Genomic DNA, 22899 nt, shown 5'->3' with positions numbered 1-22899 from the left:
TTTTTATGCAACAGACCAACTTGATTGGGAAAGAGCATTGGAAAAAAGGGAGAACTACAATTTATAAGTAAAGAAAGCGCAAAAGGATAAAATCAATGGGAGATGAAAAGGTAGGGGTTGGTTTCAGGAATAAAAGAAAGGATAACTCAATCGTAGGCATCTTTAAAAAGAAATCATTTTAAACTACTCTTGAATTTATCCAAGTTTTGTTCTGCTCTAATATACTGTATAGTGGGAGAGAGATCCGGATTGAGGGAGCAGTGACCGAAAAGATCACGTCCGGTGCCGATTATTTTTAGTGAGGGGACATTGAGAGTATGTTGCGAGGCGGACCTTAAAGCTCCGGTGGGGTTCGTATAGTATAAGAAGTCTATCTATGAAAGCGGGGGCATTAGTCTTTTGAGGTTTGAAAGTTAATAAGGCAATTTCCATTTGGAAAACCCAGACCCCCTAGACCTGCCCCCAGGCCCCTCCCCCCCCGGGGAAATCCAGACATCTGGTAACCCTATATTGGGAGGCCATGTGTTTTCTCTCTTCCCCACCCCCCACCCCATCATACCAAATTAAAAACCATGCTGTTGCTGCTGAGGGTGCTCAAGCTCCACTAGCCAGAGGTCTGCTGCCTGAATCCCCCCTCCCTTCATGAAATTTAGCTGCATATTTCCAGCCACTAACACCAACTCTCCCTTTCCATGAGTGCTGATGTCAGAAGCTGAAAGCACAGCAACTTCTTTACTGCTGAGGCAGCATGGGAAAAGGGGCTCAGGCAGCAGAGCTCTTCAGCTGGTGGGATTTCAGCATCCCTAACAGCCATTCAATGGGTGCTGTAATTTGGGGGATTCTGAGCCCAAAGTGAGAGGCCAGAGCGCCCCCCCCCCCTCTTCAGGGCTACATTATTGGTCTTCAAGGGTGGGGTAGGAGGTCCAGGGGATGATTTCAGGGAGTGAAGGTCTCGTTGGGGAGGGGGGGGGAGGTCTGTTCTAGGAGGGTTCCTTCCTGGGTGGAAGGCATGCAGCTATAAATATACATTGATCCCTTTAAGAGGTTTCTACCATGGCCTGGGGCTCTAAATGCTCTGATGCTGCTCTGATGCTCATAGAATTTTCTGAGTGTCAGAGCATTTAGTGCTCCGGGCCAAAGTAAAAACTTCTACCTTGGCTTAGTAGAAGGGGAGGGGGGGGGGGAGATAAATTTGGAGTTATATTTCAAAGGAAAATTAATAAGAACTTTTAAAGTGATTCTTGTTGCTAGAAAGAAGTATTAAGTTTTAATGTCTTCACTATGTCAGACCACTGATTCAACTCAGATTGCCTAATATTATTGGTGTTTAAGGCAAATGTTTTGTATTTCATTTAGCATTGAGCTGTTTTGAGCTGTTTTTCTGCTGGAGTGTATTCCTGCAGTCTTTTGTGATTACTAATCTGCTGAGATCTTAACCGGTATACACCATTGGGTGAAGTTTGGAGAAAAACTATTTTTTAAGAGCTAAATGTTGTTCTGTGAACTGAAGCTTTAAAACTTTGAGTGATCTTTTGTTTTGGAATTCTGAGAGGTTCTATGGTGCAGAGTTGTTTCCAGTTAATATTCCAGATATTCCTGCGGGATGTGTGGCACCGTGAGATAATTACTGAGGAGTTTCATTATTTCTCAATCAAAAATACTTGAATATGCAGATAAAGCTGAGGATGCTCATATATTGTGTGTGTGTGTGTGTGTGTGTGTTGAAACTCTGAGTGCTGATTTCATATCAGAAACTTCTTTTTTTTTGGAGGGGGGATCCTGGGATGGTCAGCTTAGGGGATAAAATAATTATCTGTTCTTTTGCACATGTAGTTATAAATAAGTAGCCTTAGCCTAAGAGGACACTGACTTTAGCCTGCTTTCATCCAGGGAGGTTAGGGTTTGTTTCCTTTCATTTGTTCACAGATAGGATAGTAGCAAACATCCAGATCTTCAGAAGAACTGCTGGCTCCAGACAGATGATGGGATAACAATTCAGAGGTACTCAGCACAAGAAAGCAGCAATGCTGGTGAAAACAGGGTTGATTTTAAAGTACTTTATTTGTGTGCACACATATATACGTTTTTTGTATTTTATTGAACTTTGGGACTGAGAAACACTTTCTGGTTTTAAAAGAGTCATCTAGTCAAATATTTACCTGTTGTTCTGGCTATTCTGGAACAAAGTTGGTATTAAGTTGAAAGGCATGATGATTGTTTGAGGTTTGAATATTATCACTAACTATAACTGTGCCATCAATGTAAACTTGATCACATGTGAATGGTAAATTAGCTTTGCTATTCATTTATATTTAAATGTAATTTACCTTGTTTAAACAACATCTGATAATAACAATTGTTGGACATACTTATTAAGTTTTCTTTTACCTTCAAATGTTGTTGTTTTTTTTTTTTCTAGTTGCATCAAATAAATACAAATATTTAAATGTTGAACCTCTGTATTGGTGTGAATTGAAGAGGAAACCTATTGAAACATCTGACTGTGATTATAACATCACATACATTTAATTGTAAAATGAGTGAAATGTGTGGTCCATTCTTCAAGGTAATATGTAGAAATAAAACAAAAACACAAAGGACAAAGGACAAAAAACCCCCAACTATTTTATTGGACTATTGACGATTAAGTCAATTAAGAAAATTCATTTAGTAGCCTAGATTGGCTAGGCATGCTGATCTAGACATCATTTATAAATCTAGACCCTGTCTTTTACTGACTGCTGCCAGCATTATACCCCAAAATTCAATGTCAGGCCATATCTGGGCTCATGCTTTGAATTTACGGGTAGATGGAGCTAGCGTAAATATAGCTGGTTGTATGATATTCGAAACAACCACACAGGACTACCTTTTACGCAGTCCTATTTATGCGATTAACTTGACCTGATTAAGTGTTTAATAGCACACTTCCCCCACACACACAATTTTACAAAATCGCAAAAGCGGTTTTTAGCACAGGCCGGTGCGCTGAATGCTCTGCGTTGCGCCTGACGTTCATAGGAACTCTATGAGTATCGGGAGCAGCGCAGAACATTCAGCCCGCCAGCCTGTGCTGAAAACCGCTTTCGTGATTTTGTAAAAAAGGGGGGGTTAACTAGTTTAGTACCGACTCCACTCCCCAAAGTAGACCGTTTGGGGTTTGGATGTTAACCTAGCATTTTCCGCGACACTATCTGGTTAAGTACTGCTGAAAATACCTGGTTAACCCCCTGACAGGCAACTTAAACGGCCAGGAACCGTTTAATACAATTCCTTGGCTCCTTCCTCTTATTTATGCTTGAAACTAATATCGGTATTAATGGTACAGAGAGAATTAATTGGCCCCACTACCAACCACTTACCAACATTGTCAGTCACCAAACACATTTCACAAGCAATAGCTTGTTCATTAAGGCTTCCTTTTACGAAACTGCGATAGCGGGGAGCCGCGCTGAATAGCCCGCACTGCTCCTGAGGCTCACTGAGTTCCTGTGAGCGTCAGGAGCAGCGAGTGTCATTCAGCGCGGCTCCGTGCGCTAAAAACTGCTATCGCAGTTTTGTATAAGGGGGTATAAAATTTATTTTCCTATAATAAATTGCTCAAGTTTTGTTTTCAAGCAGAACATCGCTCGCTGCTCAGCTGTTATTCCCAGAACCCAGAATTGGCCATCCGAAGAAGATTCACATTGTCTTCCTGTGTTATAGATCGGAGCATCTCTGATGTCCAGCAATGTCGGCAGTGGCCTGTTTATTGGAATGGCAGGGTCCGGCGCAGCAGGAGGCCTGGCCGTTGGCGGCTTTGAGTGGAATGTAAGAATCATTAACCACGTGTTAGCTGTGATTTTAAACTGAGGCCAAGCACTTTGCCAAGCAAGTGTTAATCAGTAATACTTGGCACTTTCTCAAATGAATGACCAAATAGTCAGAGTCTGCGGGTGCCACTTTTCTGGCCCTTGTTTCCAAAATAATGCGTCCGATTGCTTTCTAAATGCTGGTGCTGAGCAAACCAAGGTTTACTGATTCAAGAAAACCTTCCAGGAGATATTACGAGGAAGGAATTTTAAAGGAAGTTGCCCGGGTAAAGAATCGGTTATCTGGGTGAATTCCTTGTTCTTCACTTAAGGGGTAAAGGAACATGAATGTTTTCAGGGAGTGAAGCAAAAAAATTCATTTAAGCATTGGCTTTTCAGATCTTCAAACATACTTTCCCCTGTGGACTTTGCACTTGCAAAGGAGATGGAAAGTCTGCAGGTTTTTACTGGCCTGAATTTTCCAGAGAAAATTCCACAGATTTTTTTGCCTTGGAAAACTGTCTCGAATAACCTGAAAAATATCTATACTTAGAGGCACTCAAATCACTCATTAATGCAGGGCTTTCAGTGCAATCAATCAATTTGTACCCCGGGGTACGAACTGACTGGAAAATATCTATGCAGCTCAGAAAAAAATTCCCTCTCTCCACACCCAACAGCTTCCGCTTTCAACCTGTCTGCTTCCTACCCTGCTGCCCACTTTTCCCAGAGAAGATGCACTCACCATCAGTTTCATGCTTCTGTTTTTAATCCCCTGGTTACTGCAGTGTTTTCCGGGTTTATGCTGGAGCTACTACAAAGCACCAAAATAGCGTCTTTCTAATTGAATTAAGCAACAAATGTGACTAAGAGGGGAGAAGGATCTCAGAAACCTGCTCAGAACATAAGGAATTGAAAACGGTCTGAGACTCATCAGTTTCAGATTTCGATCATGCCTAGGGTTACCAGATATGTCCGGGGGTCTGCACGGATTTTCAAAACCCGGGACTTTGTTCAGGTTTTGAAAAGAAATCGCATCAGGAGGGGGCATCTGTGAATGCGCGGATGCCGTCCTGTCCGATGAACAGATAGCGGATTGGGACTGGGGGCAGAGCTGGGACATAATTGGTGGAACTGGGGGGCGGGCCTAGGGGATCTGACTTTTACTGATGTAAAATCTGGTAACCCTATGTGTGCATATATCTCTTTATTCATGAACTGTCTCATTCCATTTGTTATAGACCTGGTCCTTTAGTCGTGTGAGCGCTGACTCGGTTATTGTATGTGCTGATTTTCATCTCCCTTACTCTCCTCCATTATAGCTTTATTTCTGTGAATCGCCTGAATCTTCTCTCTGATCAAGTGCTTTATTCTTAACTCTTGTCTAGCAGCTCTGACTTCCTTATTTACCTATTAACTGGTCTGAGGTCAGCTGGCAGTAATAAGACAATCCCACAGGTAGGAAGGTAGAATAAAGACTCCCTTCTTCAAGCCACAAGTGCTTACATACCAGAGTGGAAAACTCTCACTGCAAAGATATGTGGGCATGAGAGCAAAGTTATAATCTGGCCTTATAATGAATCTTACAAATGAAGTAAACGTGTACGTTCGAGACAGCTTTTATCCAAGTGAAAGTCTTCCTTGTAAATAAAATATCAGACAGTTTTCTATAGCCAGATAGTCTTGTGAAGATGCTGGAAAACACGAATGAAAATATTTTATGTGAGGGAGAGAATTAATTAATAGTGGGCTGTTAGAATCTGGGTTTAACTTGTCTTTACATGGGAATGGGACTTTCCCACAAATAACAGACTGTTAAAAAACAAACAATTTATTTGCGAACATGACATTCTCAAGGGAATCTCCTGTTACAATATCAGACCCCCCTGATAAAGTGGATCACTTCTGGGAGGATTCTCTAACACTTGCGCTAAAATCCGACGGGCCACTATTGTGATCGTAAATGTAACGATTTGAAAAATACGAGTCATTCTCTAAAACCGGCGCTTGCAAATAAGGTTCATGGAGGGTCGCTAAATTAACATAGGATGAGTTGCTGGTGATTAGAGAATGACACGTTGACCCTTTCCTGTGGGCTAACAGTGGTAAAACCGCATCTTTCCTGCAAATCTTTGATTCGGAGGTCTCTCTTTTTTTTTTTTTTAAATCTGCAGGTGGGGGGCGGGGAGTCTGAGCTGTGAAATCTTATTTTCCTGTCAATGCCGGAGCCAATCAGAGCTCAGGCACTGATCAAAAAGTAAGGTACAACACCTCAAACCCTGCCGGAAAATTTTTCCCACAATTGTGGTACAACGAGGTTAGGGAATCACCCAAGGATGTTAAAGAGTTGCCCAGAGCGCTCATTTTAATATTAATGACCTCATTCTACTACATTTGCATGGCAGAGTCGGAGACAGCTAGGAAGCTTGGAAAAGACTACGGCAATTGGCCGGTAAAATACTGCCCTGCTAAACTGGCTGGAGCAGGTTTAGCGACCGCATTAAAGGCACGTTAAGTTTTGAGAATCTTCCTGTTGGAGTGCTCACTTCCTTATTCTAACATGGCTTTGGGTTTAGCACGGGCTATTTTGCATTGGCTTGTATTAGCACACACTTCTCCCTCCCCATTCGTGGTTTTGACACTCGCGATTTCACATATTTGCAATTTGCAATAGTTTAGTTTCAAGTTTCAAGTTTCAAGTTTATTATGTTATTTGATTAAACGCTTTTCAGGATACAAAGCGTTTTTAGTACATTCCCGCCTCTCTCCAGCCTTCCTCCCGGCATCCTGGCCTTATCTGGTGGTCTAGCGGGCTTTCGGGGCAGGAACGCTCTTTCTACGCTCCTGCCCCGTGTAGATCGCCAATAGGAAATGGCTGCCGTGAGCTCCCATCGTAGTCTCCAGAGATTATGGGAACTCATGGCAGTCATTTCCTATTGGTGATCTGCACGGGGCAGGAGCGTAGGAAGATCACTCCTGACCCGAAAGCCCGCTAGACCACCAGGTAAGGTCAGGATGCCGGAGGGAAGGTGGGAGGGAGACAGGGGTGGGGCAGAGCTGGACGAGAAGCTATTTGCAGTCCGGCTCTGCCCCTATCCCCCGCGAATACTGAGGGAGAAGTATATATTCTATCTTTCCCCCCCCCCCCCCCAAAAAAAAAATACAATTGTGGTCCCTTGAATCCAGCCACTAAATATCACCCTTGAATCATGACGCAATGTCCTCCCTGCTGGAGATTAAGAATCTTTTCTCCACATCGTCCCCATCCCCATCTAATCCCGGAGCAGAAGCTCGATTCAGACTTACGAGAGTCCTTCCACATAGCAGTGCCACCAAATCACTGGGCCAGCCGGAGTATTTCTGTAACTTTGTGGGCTCTTTTTTCTTTTTCTTTCCCGGCAGGCTTCATGGGTGCTGATTGCTCTAGGCTGGATTTTTGTACCCGTGTATATCGCAGCAGGAGTTGTCACTTTGCCTGAATACCTGGAAAAGCGATTTGGAGGCCAGAGGATTCGAATCTACATGTCTGTCATGTCCCTAATTCTCTATATATTCATCAAAATATCAGTAGGTATTCTGTGATCCAAGAGAAGTTAATTGCTTTGTGTAAACCCCACAGATTAAAATATATCAAGTCCCATCCCCCTTTGAGGAGGTGAGGAGTGACCTAGTGGTAGAGCCGCTGCCTTTGCGCCCAGGGCTGCTCCCCGTGACCCCAGGCAAATCATTTAATCCTCCATTTGCCCCAGGTACAAAATGATTATCTGTATATATGTAAACCACGTTGAGTGTAACTACAAAAAGGCTGTATACAAGTCCCAATCCCTGAGGTTACCAGATTTTCCGGTTCATAGACAAAATCGCGTGAGACAACGGCGCACAGACAACTGAGCGCAAGGTTGACGGCGCGCCGAAGAAAAGCGCTATTTTAAAGGGGTCCGTCGGGGGGTGTGGGTGGGGAAACCCCCCTACTTTACTTAACAGACATCGCGCTGGCGTTGTGGGGGGTTTGGGGGGTTGTAACCCCCCTCATTATACTTGAAACTGAACTTTTTGCCTGTTTTTTAGGGAAAAAGTTCAGTTTTAAGTATAATGAGGGGGGTTACCCCCCAAACCCCCCACAACGCCAGCGCGATGTCTGTTAAGTAAAGTGGGGGTTCCCCCTCACACACCCCCACACCCCCCCACCCCCGTCGGAGCCCTTTAAAATAGTGTTTTTCTTCGGCGCGCCGTTGTCTCACGCGATTTAGTCCCTTCACCGATTTTCCCGAAGGAAAATCCGGGCCTATGGCCATGCCCCTAGACCCGCCCAATTCTGCCTGTGTTACATTCCGTTCCGCCCCCAGCCCTGCCCCCAGTCGGTATCCAAGCATGGGCAGACGTGACATAATGATATCACGTGCGTGTGATATCACCATGTTGCATCCACGCATGTGCGGATGCCCCCTCCCAACGCGATTTCTTTTCAAAACCCAACCAAAGTGCCGGGTTTCGAAAAACCATCCGGGTCCCCGGACATGACCACGAAAAGGACTGGTAACCCATCCCCGACTTTCGCTTTGAAAGACACATCTCATGTCTTGTTCTGTCTATATTTTGATATTTGTTATACTCCCATCTAGTGGTTGATTTTATTAACTCTGCCTGCACTTATAAAAGCCAACAAATGAGCCAAGAGAGCTGTATTTTGAGCAATTTGCAGCTCTGAGATTGGATGTTCTTCACTTCACATTTCCTCAAGATATCTTCTCTGTTTTGATTAGCTCCCTTGAGACTGGGTGTCATGGGGGACGTTGTTTCTCTAGCGGTGAAATCACTATTCTTAGGTAAAGGACATTGAATTGAGCTTACAGCTTCTATTAGTCTCTGAGACCCCAAAAGAAAAATGGTCTTTTTACACAGAGTTTGACTGAAATTCTCTTTGAAAGACAGAGAATAAATGTATCAAGCCATGGGTTCTTAGTTCCATTTCATATTATGGTAAATCCCATGTTTGTTCAACTGCTGCTCCGTAATAAATGGCTGGAATTACAAATAAGATTCAACTGCTTGTATGAAATTGAAAACAGAGTTTAGCATATGTAATTCAATAGTGAGATGTGAAGCAGGAGCTGAAAATACCTTGCCATGATGCCTAAATTGAACAGAGGACTATTTGCCAGCTACAAATGTGCCAGCTATGAATGTGTGAAGGGTCAATGCATGTGGGGAAAAGGGGATTGGGATATACTATTTTTCTGTGGTTCCAATCAAAATGGTTTACATATTATATGAGGGCTGATTAGGAACATAAAAATAGCCGTACTTGGTCAAATCAACGGTCCATCAAGCCCAGTAGTACATTTTCATGGTGGCCAATCCAGGTCAATAGTACTTGGCAAAAACCCAAAGAATAGCACGATTTCAGAATCCCAGAGAGTGCTCCTCAGAACTGCATGGGTTACTTGCGCATTTATCTTAGGTTGGGGGCCGATCAGGCCTTAGGCCCCTTCCCCGGTGCATCCCACAAAGTTCGACAGAGGCGGGCCTGCCGGACGGATGGTGGGAAGACCCAGCCGGCCAACATTCAAAGGTTAGGAGGGTCTAGGGAGGGGTTAGAAGGAGTGGGGCGTCATTGGGAAATCAACGGTGGGGGTTGGGGAAGGAGCGGAGGGCAGGGGTAGAGAGGAGGACAGGTGCCGGCACCCCCACCAAGACGGCACCCGAGGTGGACTGCCCCGCCCCCCCCTTACGATGCCACTGGATCACTAAATTTTTAAGCTTATGCAATTATTTGATTGGATTGTATACGTTTCATCAGCAGTATTTCAAATGCCAGTAACTACATAAAAATAAAATATTGATTTCTCTGCTGACGTTTTCTCTAATTTCTTTCTTCCTGGTCTGCACCTCATCGTATTCAAGGTTTCTTTGTATGAGTTAAATATGGACATTAACATGGTTTTTCTCTGTTCCAGACAGATATCTATTCAGGAGCGCTGTTTATCCAAATCTCTTTGGGTTGGGACATTTATCTAGCCACAGTTATACTATTGCTGGTAACCGGGATCTACACCATAGCTGGTAATTCTGCTGATTTCAATGGCCGTATTTTTCAACTCATGATTTCCAAAAATCGACAGGATCTGGGAATAATCACAAAACGATGAAAGACATGGGCCCTTTTTTCACTAAGCTGCGGCAGCTCCGGCACTGCTGTGACTTTCATAGGGATTCTATGAGCGTCTGAGCCTTTAGCGCTCAGGGCCGCTGTAAAAACCGCTACCACGGCTTCGTAAAAGGGAAGGATAGTTCAGTAAAATGCCCAGACCGTGATACGGTCAGAACCACCTTTAGTTTGGAGTGGGATCTGGTGTCCTAGTGGGAATCCTGCTTTTCATTAGGGATAGGTTCCCATTTGCCCTGACCTAGGAAACGTCAATGGCACATCCTACGTTACCAAACATTAAAAAAAAAAAAAAAAAAAAAGCAGAGAAAAAGGTGTCAGAAACGGGAAGTTGCGGCAGAGGGAAAACTTCAGGGCAGCCGCCGGCAGCTTGTGAGAACAGCTGCTGTGTCGGAAAATTTTGGCTACTGGCAGAGCCGCGCTCAAGTGGCTAAAGAGCCGCATGTGGCTCCTGAGCCGTGGTTTGCCGACCACTGGCCTAGACTTAGCACAAATCCCTGCTTTTAGATTTCTAAAGAACGTGTGTGAATTGTGTGCCAGGACTTGTGCACTGTGTCTAAATTTCACCCATGTGTGCACTTAACCAGCAAAGCATACGCCATCAATTCTACACTTGTACTTATCAAATGGCACCCTGGGGAAAGAGCTCATTTGCACACATGCATGCATGGAAATGGCTAAGATGCCGCTATTTGAATAGGTTCTTAGCATCCAACACTTGGGCTCCCTTTTACTAAGGTGCGTTAACCGATTAGCGTGTACTAATCGATTTATCACGTGCTAAACGCTAACACCTACATGTTAGTCTATGGATGCGTTAGGGTTTAGCGCGTTTTAATCGATTTATCACGTGCTAAACGCTAACACCTACATGTTAGTCTATGGATGCGTTAGGGTTTAGCGCGTTTTAATCGATTTATCACGTGCTAAACGCTAACACCTACATGTTAGTCTATGGATGCGTTAGGGTTTTGCGCGTGCTAATCGATTTATCACGTGCTAAACGCTAACACCTACATGTTAGTCTATGGATGCGTTAGGGTTTAGCGCGTGCTAATCGATTTATCACGTGCTAAACGCTAACACCTACATGTTAGTCTATGGATGCGTTAGGGTTTAGCGCGTTTTAATCGATTTATCACGTGCTAAACGCTAACACCTACATGTTAGTCTATGGATGCGTTAGGGTTTTGCGCGTGCTAATCGATTTATCACGTGCTAAACGCTAACACCTACATGTTAGTCTATGGATGCGTTAGGGTTTAGCGCGTGCTAATCGATTTATCACGTGCTAAACGCTAACACCTACATGTTAGTCTATGGATGCGTTAGGGTTTAGCGCATTTTAATTGATTTATCACGTGCTAAACGCTAACACCTACATGTTAGTCTATGGATGCGTTAGGGTTTTGCGCGTGCTAATCAATTTATCACGTGCTAAACGCTAACACCTACATGTTAGTCTATGGATGCGTTAGGGTTTAGCGCGTGCTAATCAATTTATCACGTGCTAAACGCTAACACCTACATGTTATTCTATGGATGCGTTAGCATTTAGCGTGCGCTAATCGGTAAGTGCTCCTTAGTAAAAGAGGAGGTTGGTGGCTCCTTATACAGTGATGCTCCTCAGGACCAGAGACGTGGCCAGAGATGTAGAGAAGGTATTGCAGATGACAGAAAGGTGTGAGTAAAACCTCTTGTGAATTTGTTTGCGTTCTGCCTGCAGGGGGACTCACGGCGGTGATCTACACGGATACGCTGCAGACTGCGATCATGTTGGTTGGAGCCTTTACTCTGATGTTCATAAGTAAGAAAACAAGAGATTTGTGTTAAAATGATGTCTCGCTCAAATAATTAGGGGCCCATTCATTAAACCATTGTAAGATTTGCACTTTAGCATAGCTTTTCACAGGACTTTACTCCATGGTCGCTAGAGATTTAGGGGTATTCCCAGTATTTTCTATCGCAGGTCATATGTTGACATTCACTTGAACGTATAGTACCTACCATTGGAGGATGGGAGGGGCGGACTATCCCAGGCTATCTCCGCCCCGTCCCGCCACACCATACCACACTCGCGCCATCCCTCCCACCACCCCGTACCTCTGTAGACCTTTGATAGCACAAGCAACATCTCCTGCCTGTTGCTCATGCCAGCTTGGTTCCCCTCTGAATCACTTCCAGGTCACGAGGCCAGGAAGTGATGTCGGAGGGCAATCCAACGCTGGCGCAAAGAGAATGCTGACGAGGCCGTTTGCGATGGTGAAGATTTAGAGGTACGGAGGGAAGGGAGAGCGCAAGTGTGGAGTCTGAGTTAGAAGGAACTGGGGGGCACGGAAACAGTGGGGGTGTGGAGAGGAGGGCGTTGGTACCTACTCCCAGTTAATGTAGAAGCACGTACCCTCAAATTCTGTATATGATGTCTAAGATTGTATACACACATTAGCATATGTAGCTGATTTGCATACAACTTAATTGATTAATTGGCTTAATCATTGCTGATAATTGCCAATTAACACCTGTTAATTGAAGGTAATTGGCACCAATTAGAAGTTACATGTACAACTTGGTAGGTGCATTGAACAAAGGGCTAGATTCACAAAGCAAACCAATAGTGTACCAATGGGTTTGCCACCCCTTGGTGACCAGATTTCCCTCCTGTACTATTCACTAACACCTGTAGTGATCTGATCCTGATCCTCCCATGCAAATTAGTAAAACCTCATGCAAAATAGCCAAGCGACTGATTCACTAACAATTGCTTGGCTATTTTGAATCGGGTTTTACTATTGGCAAGCCCGACTGCTGCAGACCTGTCGGTAACTGATTGGTTCCAAGGGAGGAGCCTGAGGCGCCTCAGCCAATCAGGCCTTAGGCTCCTCCCTGTGCATCACATGATGCACAGGGCGGGGCCTAAGGCCCACATTCGTGGTGCGTCATCAGGGAAGCAGGAGGAGGTGAAGGAGCAGGAGGACTTTGCAGTTCCTCCTGCTCCGGAAGACGTCGCTGGAGGCCTAAGGAGCAGGAGGGACTGAGCACCCCTCCTGCTCCCAACTGTTAGGTACAGGGGAGGTGTTGGGTCATGCTGGGTCGGGCTAGGCATGACCAGGGGTGGGCAGGTCCGGTCAGGCTGGTGTGGTGTGCCGGTATGGGGTGGAGCGGTGTGCCAGTCGGGGATGGGTTGGGCTGGGGAGGCTGAGTCATGTGCCGGACGGGAGTGGGACCCTCATGTCGGGTCGATTTTTTGGTTTGGGGAGGGAGAAGGGAAGGGGCACTTGTCGGGAGAGGGAGGGGGCTTAATTTTTTTTTAAATCGGGCTATTTTGCGTGTGTAAAACATGCAAAATATCTGCCCGATTTTTTTTTTTTTTAAATTTAAAAGCCGGCAGAAGCCCTGACAGCAGTGACAGGAGGTTGATTCTCCTATCACTACTGTCAGGGATCTAGCGATCCATGCAGTTGATTGGGGGGGGGCGTGCCTCCGATCGCCCCCATTTGCATGCAGATGGTCGGGGAATCGGTCAGCCTCCAGTCGCACACGGATCGGACACGGATCGGAGGGTTAGTGAATCTAGCTCAAAGAGTTATGCAGCAAAAAAAAAAAAGAAGGCTTTCTGTAGGACGGCAAATCAAAGATGCAACAGTGAAGAAGATGGAGAGTGTTCAAAACAGTTGTGCCTTTATTGATGCAATAAAAAAAAGTGGCTCAACACGAATCATGTTTCAGCCACAAAGGATTGCCTCAGGAGTCTAACCCCCTCTGTTACGAAGGTGCACTAAAAGCTAATGCGTTCATAGATTAACATGTGCATTTAACGTGTGCTAAATTGATTAGCAGGGCAGGATTAATTCGTCGAGGGCCCCTAGGCACACAAGTACACTGGGCCCCCCTGCCCCGCCCCACCCCACCATGCGTCCAGGCGGAAACAGGAAGCTGCGTCAGAGGGAAGCTTTGGGCAAGCAGCACCGCTTGCACAATTACAGTTCCCGTTGCCTTTCTTACCCGCGTTGCTTGCTTGTCTTACTTTCCGTCGATGGAGGGGAGGTTGACGATCGATGCTGGAGGGGCCCATCGCCGTTTGGAAAAAAACAATGTTGATGCCTTCCTTCATCGGGGCTCCCTGACCATTTTGGGCCCTAGGCACGTGCCTACTTGGCCTATTGGTTAATCCTGCCCTGTATATACATCAACCAGCTAGGATTTTACATTCTGGGCACACAATGAACTGTGAAAAATGTGAGGCTAATAAGTTCTCGTCAGCCGACGCTTGCTCTTCCAGTTGATGTACAAAATGTTAACAGTCTTCCTCAGTTTAGAAAGGTGGTGAAAACTCTTTTATTCCAGAGACGTTTTGCCTAACTAACTCTTTGATTTTGCAGCATTTGATTTATGGATGGCTATGTCAGGTAGAAAGGGTGTTCCCTCTAAGCTGAGCAGGTGTCCTCCAGCTGCATTGCTACCACTAGGGGGTGGAATATTTTCAGTCGCTAAGGACAGGTATGCTCCCTGGAGTCCTGCAGAACTTGCCTGTCCCTCACAATTGAAAAATGTGACAGTAAAACAGCACCCTCTATTGGTGAGACTGTGGGTGGAGGACTCCTGCTCAGCTTAGAGGGAACGATATGAACGATATGTTTTCTCGCTCATAATAGTAGGATGAAACGAGTAACCCATTTTTAAAGAAATAAATAGTACAACTGAAAACTCGTTCACGAAAATGAATAGTTACATGTGAGCAATTTTTGAATTGTACTATTTATAAAGCATTCAAATGGCTCAATGACGTGCATTTACACTTAGGGCTCCTTTTATCAAGGTGCGCCACGGGAGTTAAGAACATAAGAAGTTGCCTCCACTGAGTCAGACCAGAGGTCCATCTCGCCCAGCGGTCCGCTCCCGCGGCGGCCCACCAGGTCCGTGACCTGTGAAGTGGTTTTTGTCCACTTTTATAACCTACCTCTAGTTCTATCTGTACCCCTCAATCCCCCTATCCTCTAGGAACCTATCCAGTTAGCGCGTCGGACTTTTCATCACGCGCTAACCCCTGCGGCAAGCCAAAAAACTAACGCCTCATCAATGGAGGCGTTAGCGACTAGCGCGGCAGGCGGTTGAACGCCACTGATAGGACATGTATAGCTCCTAATGCCTGCTAATTAACACCAGATTAGTGATTGTTAGCACCTGATTAACTAATTTAACTAATTTGGCCAACCTATAGAATCTGGCAGTTAGTTTCTTCACTTTTTCACGGAAAGGGTGGTGAATGCTTGGTCTGCCTCTCAGTGAAGGTGATGAGGCAAAAAGTGTATCTGAATCCAAGAAAGCTTGGGACAAGTATGTTGGATCTCTAAGGGAGAGGAGGGGATAGTCAATCAAGTTTCACATTGTTATACCGCCTATCGAGGAACATTTACGTGGTGTACAATAAAGTACATTAATATTGGAAGAAATAAACCAAAAAGAAAGAAGGGGAATGGAAGGGACCAAGAAAGAGGGCGTGGTTAGGCAGACTAGACATGCCAAATGGTCTATGTTTCTCTGTTTCTGTTCTCCATCGAGTAGCATAAGTGGTGAAAGCCAAAGCAGGTTGTGAATACAGATGTTCAGGCCTTTCCTTACAGGCTTCGATAAAATCGGCTGGTATCCAGGACTTGAAGAGAAGTACATGAAAGCAATCCCTAATGTCACAGTGCCAAACACGACCTGCCATTTACCCCGTGCTGACGCTTTCCACATGCTCCGAGATCCTATCACTGGTGATCTTCCGTGGCCCGGGCTTATATTTGGTCTCACTGTGCTTGCTACGTGGGTTTGGTGCACCGATCAGGTGAGCGAGTGGCTCATTTCGTCCATTGGCGCATTTGGAAGATAAAGCTTGATCGTAGTTCTTTATGGGCGCAACGTGTTGCTTTTATCTCGCTAAGGCCATAAAGCTTGCTTTGCGGAGGTTTATGTCCAACTCTTTGAAAATTCTGGCATACGAGGGTGGTCTGAAAAGTTTGGCACGAAAGCAGGTTGAACAACGTGATCTCCATCGAGGGCTACACACTAAGGGCTCCTTTTACGAAGGTGCGTTAGGGCTTCAACGCACGGAATAGCACGCGCTCCATGGCCGCGCGCGCTAGACCTTAGCATTGAGCTGGCGTTAGTTCTAGAAGCGTAGGGCGTGGCAATTTCCTGCTTGCGCTAAAAGCGCTAGCACACCTTGGTGAATGGAGCCCTTAGGCCGGCAAGTTTCCAGTTTTTCCTGTTATTTTTCCTACGATATGAAATAAAACTGGAGACCTGCCGGGCTAAGTGCATAGCCCTCGATGGAGACTACGCTTTTAACTTGCTTTATTACCAAACTTCTCCATCCATTCTCCTATACAGTCCATAATTCTAGGTTCCCATTTCAATATTGGGAAAACAAACTTTTTTTCATTGTCTCATACGCTTCATCTGTGTCCTCAGGTCACTGTTCCAGGTCAATCTCAAACTCAGTCATATCGGTATAAAACTCTGTCTCTCTCTAGATGAAACTGTACTTTCTGAAATAACCTTGGCATTTATTCTAGGAAGAGTCAGGCCAACACGTCTGATCTTATAATTTTATTTTTTTCACCTTGTGCCGATGTATTGCAGGTGATAGTTCAGAGGTCTCTTGCAGCCAAGAACTTGTCCCATGCCAAAGGGGGCTCTGTGTTAGGAGGTTATTTGAAAATACTGCCTGTGTTTTTTGTTGTCCTGCCTGGTATGATCAGCCGAGCACTTTTTACAGGTAGGTTCTCTTTCTACTTGGAACTGTTCCTTCTTAAGACGGCAATTTTAAAAGCCATTAATGTATGTCGTTTTCGCAGTGTCCTTACCAGACCAGTCAAAGAAATGTGAGTGTTATGTCCACCAGCAAATGGAAGGAGAAAGAGAAATACAACAGTGCCTGTGATTTAAGAGCATTATGCAGCCAGAGATGTTTAGTATTTTTCTGTCTCCAGCGGATAATGATGGTACTCTATGCAGTTTCTGAATTGAATAGGCTCAGTAGTTTACATAACCAGTTTCCACTGGTTATCCAAGCTAACATGCTTGTCTGCGTGGAAAATAAATATTTCAGGTAGAAGAAAGCATACTTATATAGGTCCAAGTTCCTTTCCTCTCACTTCCCCTTCCCCTGGGAGGGAAGGTTTAGGGTTGAGGTGCTTCCTTAGGGTGGATAGGTATTCTGAGGCCGCTTCTAGACCAGGGTGAGAACTGGTTTTAAGCTGAGCATGAGTAGCTCTTACCAGGAAAGATTAGAGTTTGACAAGGATACACAGAGGTTTTTGGATCTTTTCCCTCCTCCCTGCCCCTCCCTCTCTCTCTCACACACACAGACTCTCTCTCTCTGATTGAAGACTTCAGAACACCAAGGGCTCCTTTTACTGAGCTGACGTTAGTTCTAGCCACGTAGTGCGTGGCAATATCCTGCGTGGGCTATACACGCTAGCGCACCTTAGTAAAAGGTTTACATTTATCTACTGTTTCTTATGATATGAGGCAGAACAGTGAGTTTAGCTAATGGGTGGAGAACTTTTGCACTCAATTCTCCTTGATAGAAACTCAGGCGCTGTGTCTTCCACCGAGACAGCTGCACGTTTCCTCTCTCCATTACTGGGGATTTTGTGGACCTCAGCTCAGCTGTCATAGCATGAGAACATAAAAATTGCCGTGGCTGGGTCAGACCAGTGGTCCATCATGCATAATTAACTAGAATACTAGGGGCTCCTTTAACTAAGGTGCGCTAGCGTTTTTTAGCGCATGCACAAAATTACCACGCGCTAAACCGCGCGCTACACTTCTAGAATAACGCCAGCTCAATACTGGCGTTAAGGTCTAGCGCGCGCTATTCCGCACGGTAAGGCCCCAACGCGGCTTAGTAAAAGGAGCCCTAGATTTCTGCACGTACTTTCCATATTAATCTATGCACTTCCTTAGAGAATTACCTCCATAGTGCCTCTAGGGTGCTTTATCCATTTAAGACGGGCTGGACAATTCGCAAGTCTAATTTATCTGGACAACATAACCAGGTCATGTTAAGGGTCTGATTCTATAAATGGCACCTGGCAGCTAGGCACCGCTGTGTGTGGTTGTCAATCAACTGCTTGACGCAATTTGTAGAATCGCATATAGCGGAATCTAACTTGACTTAAGCGCCAGTATATTACGCCAGGGATTATCTTGGCCTAATTTACCGGCCCCTAAGGCAATCCATGCCTAAACTTCACCCCCTAACCGCGATACTATTAGGTAGGGGCAAGTAGGCGGAGGTAAGCGACTCGGTGTAGACGCCCACATGGTGCCAAAGGAAAATTAATTTTTATAATTGTTTTTTTTTTTTTAAATGGTACTGTTCAATTAACAGCACCAAATGAACCAGTTAAAAAAAATTAAGTTAGGCACCTCCATCGGTAGATGCCCTGAACTAAGGGGTCCTTTTACAAAGGCGCAGTAGCGGTTTAACGCGTGGAATACCGCGCGTTAAACCGCCTGCCGCGCTAGTACCTAACGCCTCCATTGACGAGGTGTTACGATTTTAAGCTGCCGCGGGGGTTAGCCCGTGATGAAATGTCCGACGCGCTAACCCCCGTAGCGCGCCTTGATAAAAGGAGCCCTAAGTGTCTACCGGTAGTTATCATTTATAGAATCAAGGCCTAAGAGGCTATATAATAATAATAATAATAATAACTTTATTTTTTCTATACCGCCACAATCTTACGACTTCTAGGCGGTTTACAGTGAAGAGAGCTGGACAATCAGCGAATTACAAAATACAAATAGGGAAGATGTCACTGAACAGTCAGCAAATTACAGAATACAATTAGTAAAAATACACATATTTCTCAAGTTATCAGCATAGTGTTAATCGTTTTAAGAAATGGTAACTGATTAGGAGATAAATCTATCGAACAGTGCTGTATTAATTTCTTTCCGAAATGCGCCTTAGGTCAACCTGGCTCCGTTGATGTACTTGCCTAGCCAGATCTGCTGTTTGCTAGCTTGAAACTTCAAAGTTTTGTCCAGGAAGGACCTCTATTTGCAATCAGTGATCCTTGGATAGGCAAAAAGATTGCAGTTTCTGGTTGTCCTAGTGGGGGATGTGCTTGGTTGAATAACCATCGAACTCTGACAGAGTAAGGTGAAACTGAATATTGTGCAACCTAGTCCATTACGAGGGACCGCTGAAAAGTTCTCCGCCCAACCAACAAAGGGGCCAGTCTCCATCGAGGGCTACGCATGTAGTCCGGCGATTTTCCACGTTTTTTCTTCTATATATTTCTGACAGAATGTAAAATTGGAAAATCGCCGGATTACGTGCGTAGCCCTCGACGGAGACTGGCCCCTTTGTTGGTTGGGCGGAGAACTTTTCAGCGGCCCCTCTTAAGTTCAATACAACCAAGAGAATGTGACAATTAAAAAAAAAAGTCTATCAACAAGTGCACTTTGACCTGCTGGGGGCGTGTATGCTTTTGGACTAGCCCCTCTGGCATTCATCAAGAGCTGATCCGTTGTCTTTGCATTGTGTTTTCCTGTAGATGAAGTGGCTTGTGTGGATCCTGTGATCTGTGAGAGGGTCTGTGGCATTAAAGTGGGTTGTACAAACATCGCCTACCCTAAACTGGTAATTGAGCTCATGCCCGTAGGTGAGAGCCCTTTGCCTACTGTGTTTAAGATGGAAGAAGTGTGGGTGTGCAGGACTTTATATTATTTCAAAAAATTGGGTGTTTCAGTACTTAGATGACATCATCAAATTATATTCCTTGAGATATCACATGATGATATCTAAATCTGAATTTTACTTTATACCAGCTACTAAAATGGATACTCCTCTTGAATTTGTTGACGGCAAGGATTCCTAATTAGTGGTACCCCACACCCACAAGGGGTGCAGGAAGCGGTCAAATGGGGTGCAAAAAAGGGCCTTGAGATTTAAGGCAGTTTATGAAACCTTTCTAGACAGAGTGAAGGATGTTATTAGGACAGTTTTCAAAGGAATTTGCCCAGGTAACTTAATACCCTGTTTCCCTGAAAATAAGGGTTCATAGACAACCCCGCGAAAGATGAAGGCGCGCGCCGACAACTGAGCGTAAGACGGAGGTGCGCGCCGAAGAAAATTACAGTTTTTAGGGGCTCCGAAGGGGGGTTTTGTTGGGGAGCCCTCCCAGTTTACTTAATAGAGATCGCGCCGGCGTTGTGGGGGTTTTGGGGGGTTATAATCCTCCACATTTTACTGTAAACTTAACTTTTTCCCTAAAAACAGGGAAAAAGTGAAGTTTTCAGTAAAATGTGGGGGGTTACAACCCTCCAAGCCCCCCACAACGCCCCCACAATGCGGCGCGATCTCTATTAAGTAAAGTGCGGGGGTTCCCCCCCACGCCTCCCCGTCGGAGCCCTAAAAACAGTAATTTTGTGCGGTGCGCACCTCCACGCTGCACTCAATTGTCTGCGTGTGCCTTTGTCCCAGCGCGCTTTTGACCTGACACCGAAAATAAGACCTATCCTGAAAATAACGCCTAGTATGATTTTTAAAGAAGCTCCTAATATAAGCCCTATCCCAAAATAAACCCTAGTTAAGATCGACCCCCGAAGCCCCTGACACCATCCCTGACACTAGTGCTGCCCGATTCGCCCAAAAAAATCGGACTCATCAATTCAGCGACCCCCATCCCGGGGACACCTAACATTCCTCCACTCCGAGGCCTTCTAAAGCAGCGGCGGCAGCAGCGCTATGAACGGGCTGCTTCGCGGTCTTCCCCGCTGGGGCTTTCCCTCTGCCACGTCACAGCGGGAGGGTCAGTGGAGTTCTGCTGCACAGGGGGATGAGAGGGAGAGATAGAAAGATGCTGCAGAGGGAAAGCCCGGCCCCGGCGGGTAAGACCGCGAAGCAACCGGTTCAAAGCGCTGTCGCCGCTGCTGTTTTTAGAGGCCTTGGAGCGGAGATATGTCGGTCTCACGGTGGGAGGGTTGGCGAGATTCTGCTGCACAGGGGGATGGGAGGGACGAATAGAAAGATGCAGCACAAGGGGATGGGTGAAAGGGGGAGGAAAGATGTTGCATACGGGGGTGGGGAGAAAGGAAAGAGGAAGAAATGAGATGGGGGAATGGAAGGGAGAGATGATTGTCATACATTAAAAAAAAAACAAAAAACGACGTTCCCCCAAAATAAGCCCTAATGCATTTTTTGGACCTAAAATTAATATAAGACACTTATTTTCGGGGAAACATGGTAGTTAGCTGGGTAAAAAACTTAGAATTCACACAGATACATTTTTACAGTATAAATAGTCATTATATTCAACAACATTATGCTGAATTTATGTGGTATTGTAGTTTTAAGGTGATTTCTTTGGCAGTATAACAGTATACTACTGTAATTTTAGAGACACAAGCGATTTGCACTGCAGCTGTCAGTGGTGACTCGTGGACATGCGAGCGTTGCATTGATAAGTTAAAGGGGTGTGGGATCCAGAAAAGGTTACGACCTCTTGCCTTAAGCAGTAAGGCCCAGGTGGCTGCTTTTCCTGAACTGTCAGGGCTGTGGGAGAACCACGGAATGCATGCGGCAATCCACATTTTCCTTAATTTAGACAACGGGATGCTGTATGGGTGGCCTTGGGGTGATGCCGTGATGTGCGCGTGCACATAAATTAAGCAATGAAAGGGTAGGGGGAGGAAGCCAAAATATTTTGTTTGGTTGAGCTTACAATGTCAGTTACAGTAGGGTTGCCAGACGTCTGGATTTACCCAGACATGGCCCTCTTTTTAGAGGACCTGTCCGGGCTAGAGAGTTGCGCGGGGACAGAAATCCCACCCGTCCCCGCCAGGATCCTCTCCGACCCCACCCATCCCCGCCAGGATCCTCTCCATCCCCACCCATCCCCGCCAGGATCCTCTCTGTCCCCACCCATCCCCGTCAGGATCCTCTCCGTCCCCACCCATCCCCGCCAGGATCCTCTCCATCCCCACCCATCCCCGCCAGGATCCTCTCTGTCCCCACCCATCCCCGTCAGGATCCTCTCCGTCCCCACCCATCCCCGCCAGGATCCTCTCCGACCCCACCCATCCTTGCCAGGATCCTCTCCATCCCCGTCAGGATCCTCTCCGCCCCCACCCGTCCCCGCCAGGATCCTCTCCGACCCCACCCATCCCAGCCAGGATCCTCTCCGTCCCCACCCATCCTCGTCAGGATCCTCTCCGTCCCCACCCGTCCCCGCCAGGATCCTCTCCGTCCCCACCCATCCCCGCCAGGATCCTCTCCGTCCCCAGCCATCCCCGTCAGGATCCTCTCCATCCTCACCCATACCCATCAAGATCCTCTCCATCCCCACCCGTCCCCGCCAGGATCTTCTCCATCCCCGCCAGGATCCTCTCCATCCCCACCCGTCCCCGTCAGGATCCTCTCCATCCCCACCCGTCCCTGTCAGGATCCTCTCCGTCCCCACCTGTTCCCACAAGGAATTACCTCCATCCATCTCGTCCACATAAAAAGCAGCAATTACTTCTGACAGGATCATCAATTCCAGTTTCTTTTGTGTTTGTGCTGCTGTTTTCCTTGTGGAATCTCTTTGGTGGAACCCTTTTTTTGTTTTCTGTTCAGGTAATTAACTTAGAAACCCCCTCTTTTACCAAGGCTGACGTGTCCATTATATTATATGGATGAACCCTGCTTCCAAAGCCTTCCATCCCCGTGGGAGTCCCGTTGGCTAGAGGGGGGTCCCTGTGGGAGTCCTGTGGGTCAGAGGGGGGTCTCCGTGGGTTAGCAGGGATTCCCGCGGGACCCGTGGGATTCCCGCAATCCCCGTTCCCATGCAGACCTCTAGTCTGGGCGTCCGGACGGATTTTCAAAACCCGCCACGTTGTACGGGTTTTAAAAAGCAAACTGTGTCTGGAGACGAGCAGGAGGAGGGGGCGTGGCTAGGGGGGAGG

At 46.0% G+C, this 22899-nt stretch overlaps 1 protein-coding gene across 2 annotated transcripts in view; it reads left to right on the top strand.

Moving 5' to 3' along the window:
* Window positions 1-22899, top strand: part of SLC5A9 (solute carrier family 5 member 9) — a 64486-nt gene that overhangs the window by 12074 nt on the left and 29513 nt on the right. Inside the window, exons 4-10 of one of the 2 annotated variants that reach the window (XM_033917023.1) lie at window positions 3706-3810; window positions 7194-7358; window positions 9749-9854; window positions 11684-11764; window positions 15579-15784; window positions 16582-16717; window positions 19509-19616. In XM_033917023.1, the coding sequence (XP_033772914.1) occupies window positions 3706-3810; window positions 7194-7358; window positions 9749-9854; window positions 11684-11764; window positions 15579-15784; window positions 16582-16717; window positions 19509-19616 (907 nt within the window). The remainder of the gene's footprint in view (window positions 1-3705; window positions 3811-7193; window positions 7359-9748; window positions 9855-11683; window positions 11765-15578; window positions 15785-16581; window positions 16718-19508; window positions 19617-22899) is intronic. The other variant, XM_033917024.1, reaches the window with a different exon arrangement.

Source organism: Geotrypetes seraphini, chromosome 12 (assembly GCF_902459505.1).
Source record: "Geotrypetes seraphini chromosome 12, aGeoSer1.1, whole genome shotgun sequence".
Lineage (NCBI taxonomy): Eukaryota > Metazoa > Chordata > Amphibia > Gymnophiona > Dermophiidae > Geotrypetes > Geotrypetes seraphini.
This window is presented reverse-complemented; position numbering and strand designations above follow the sequence as displayed.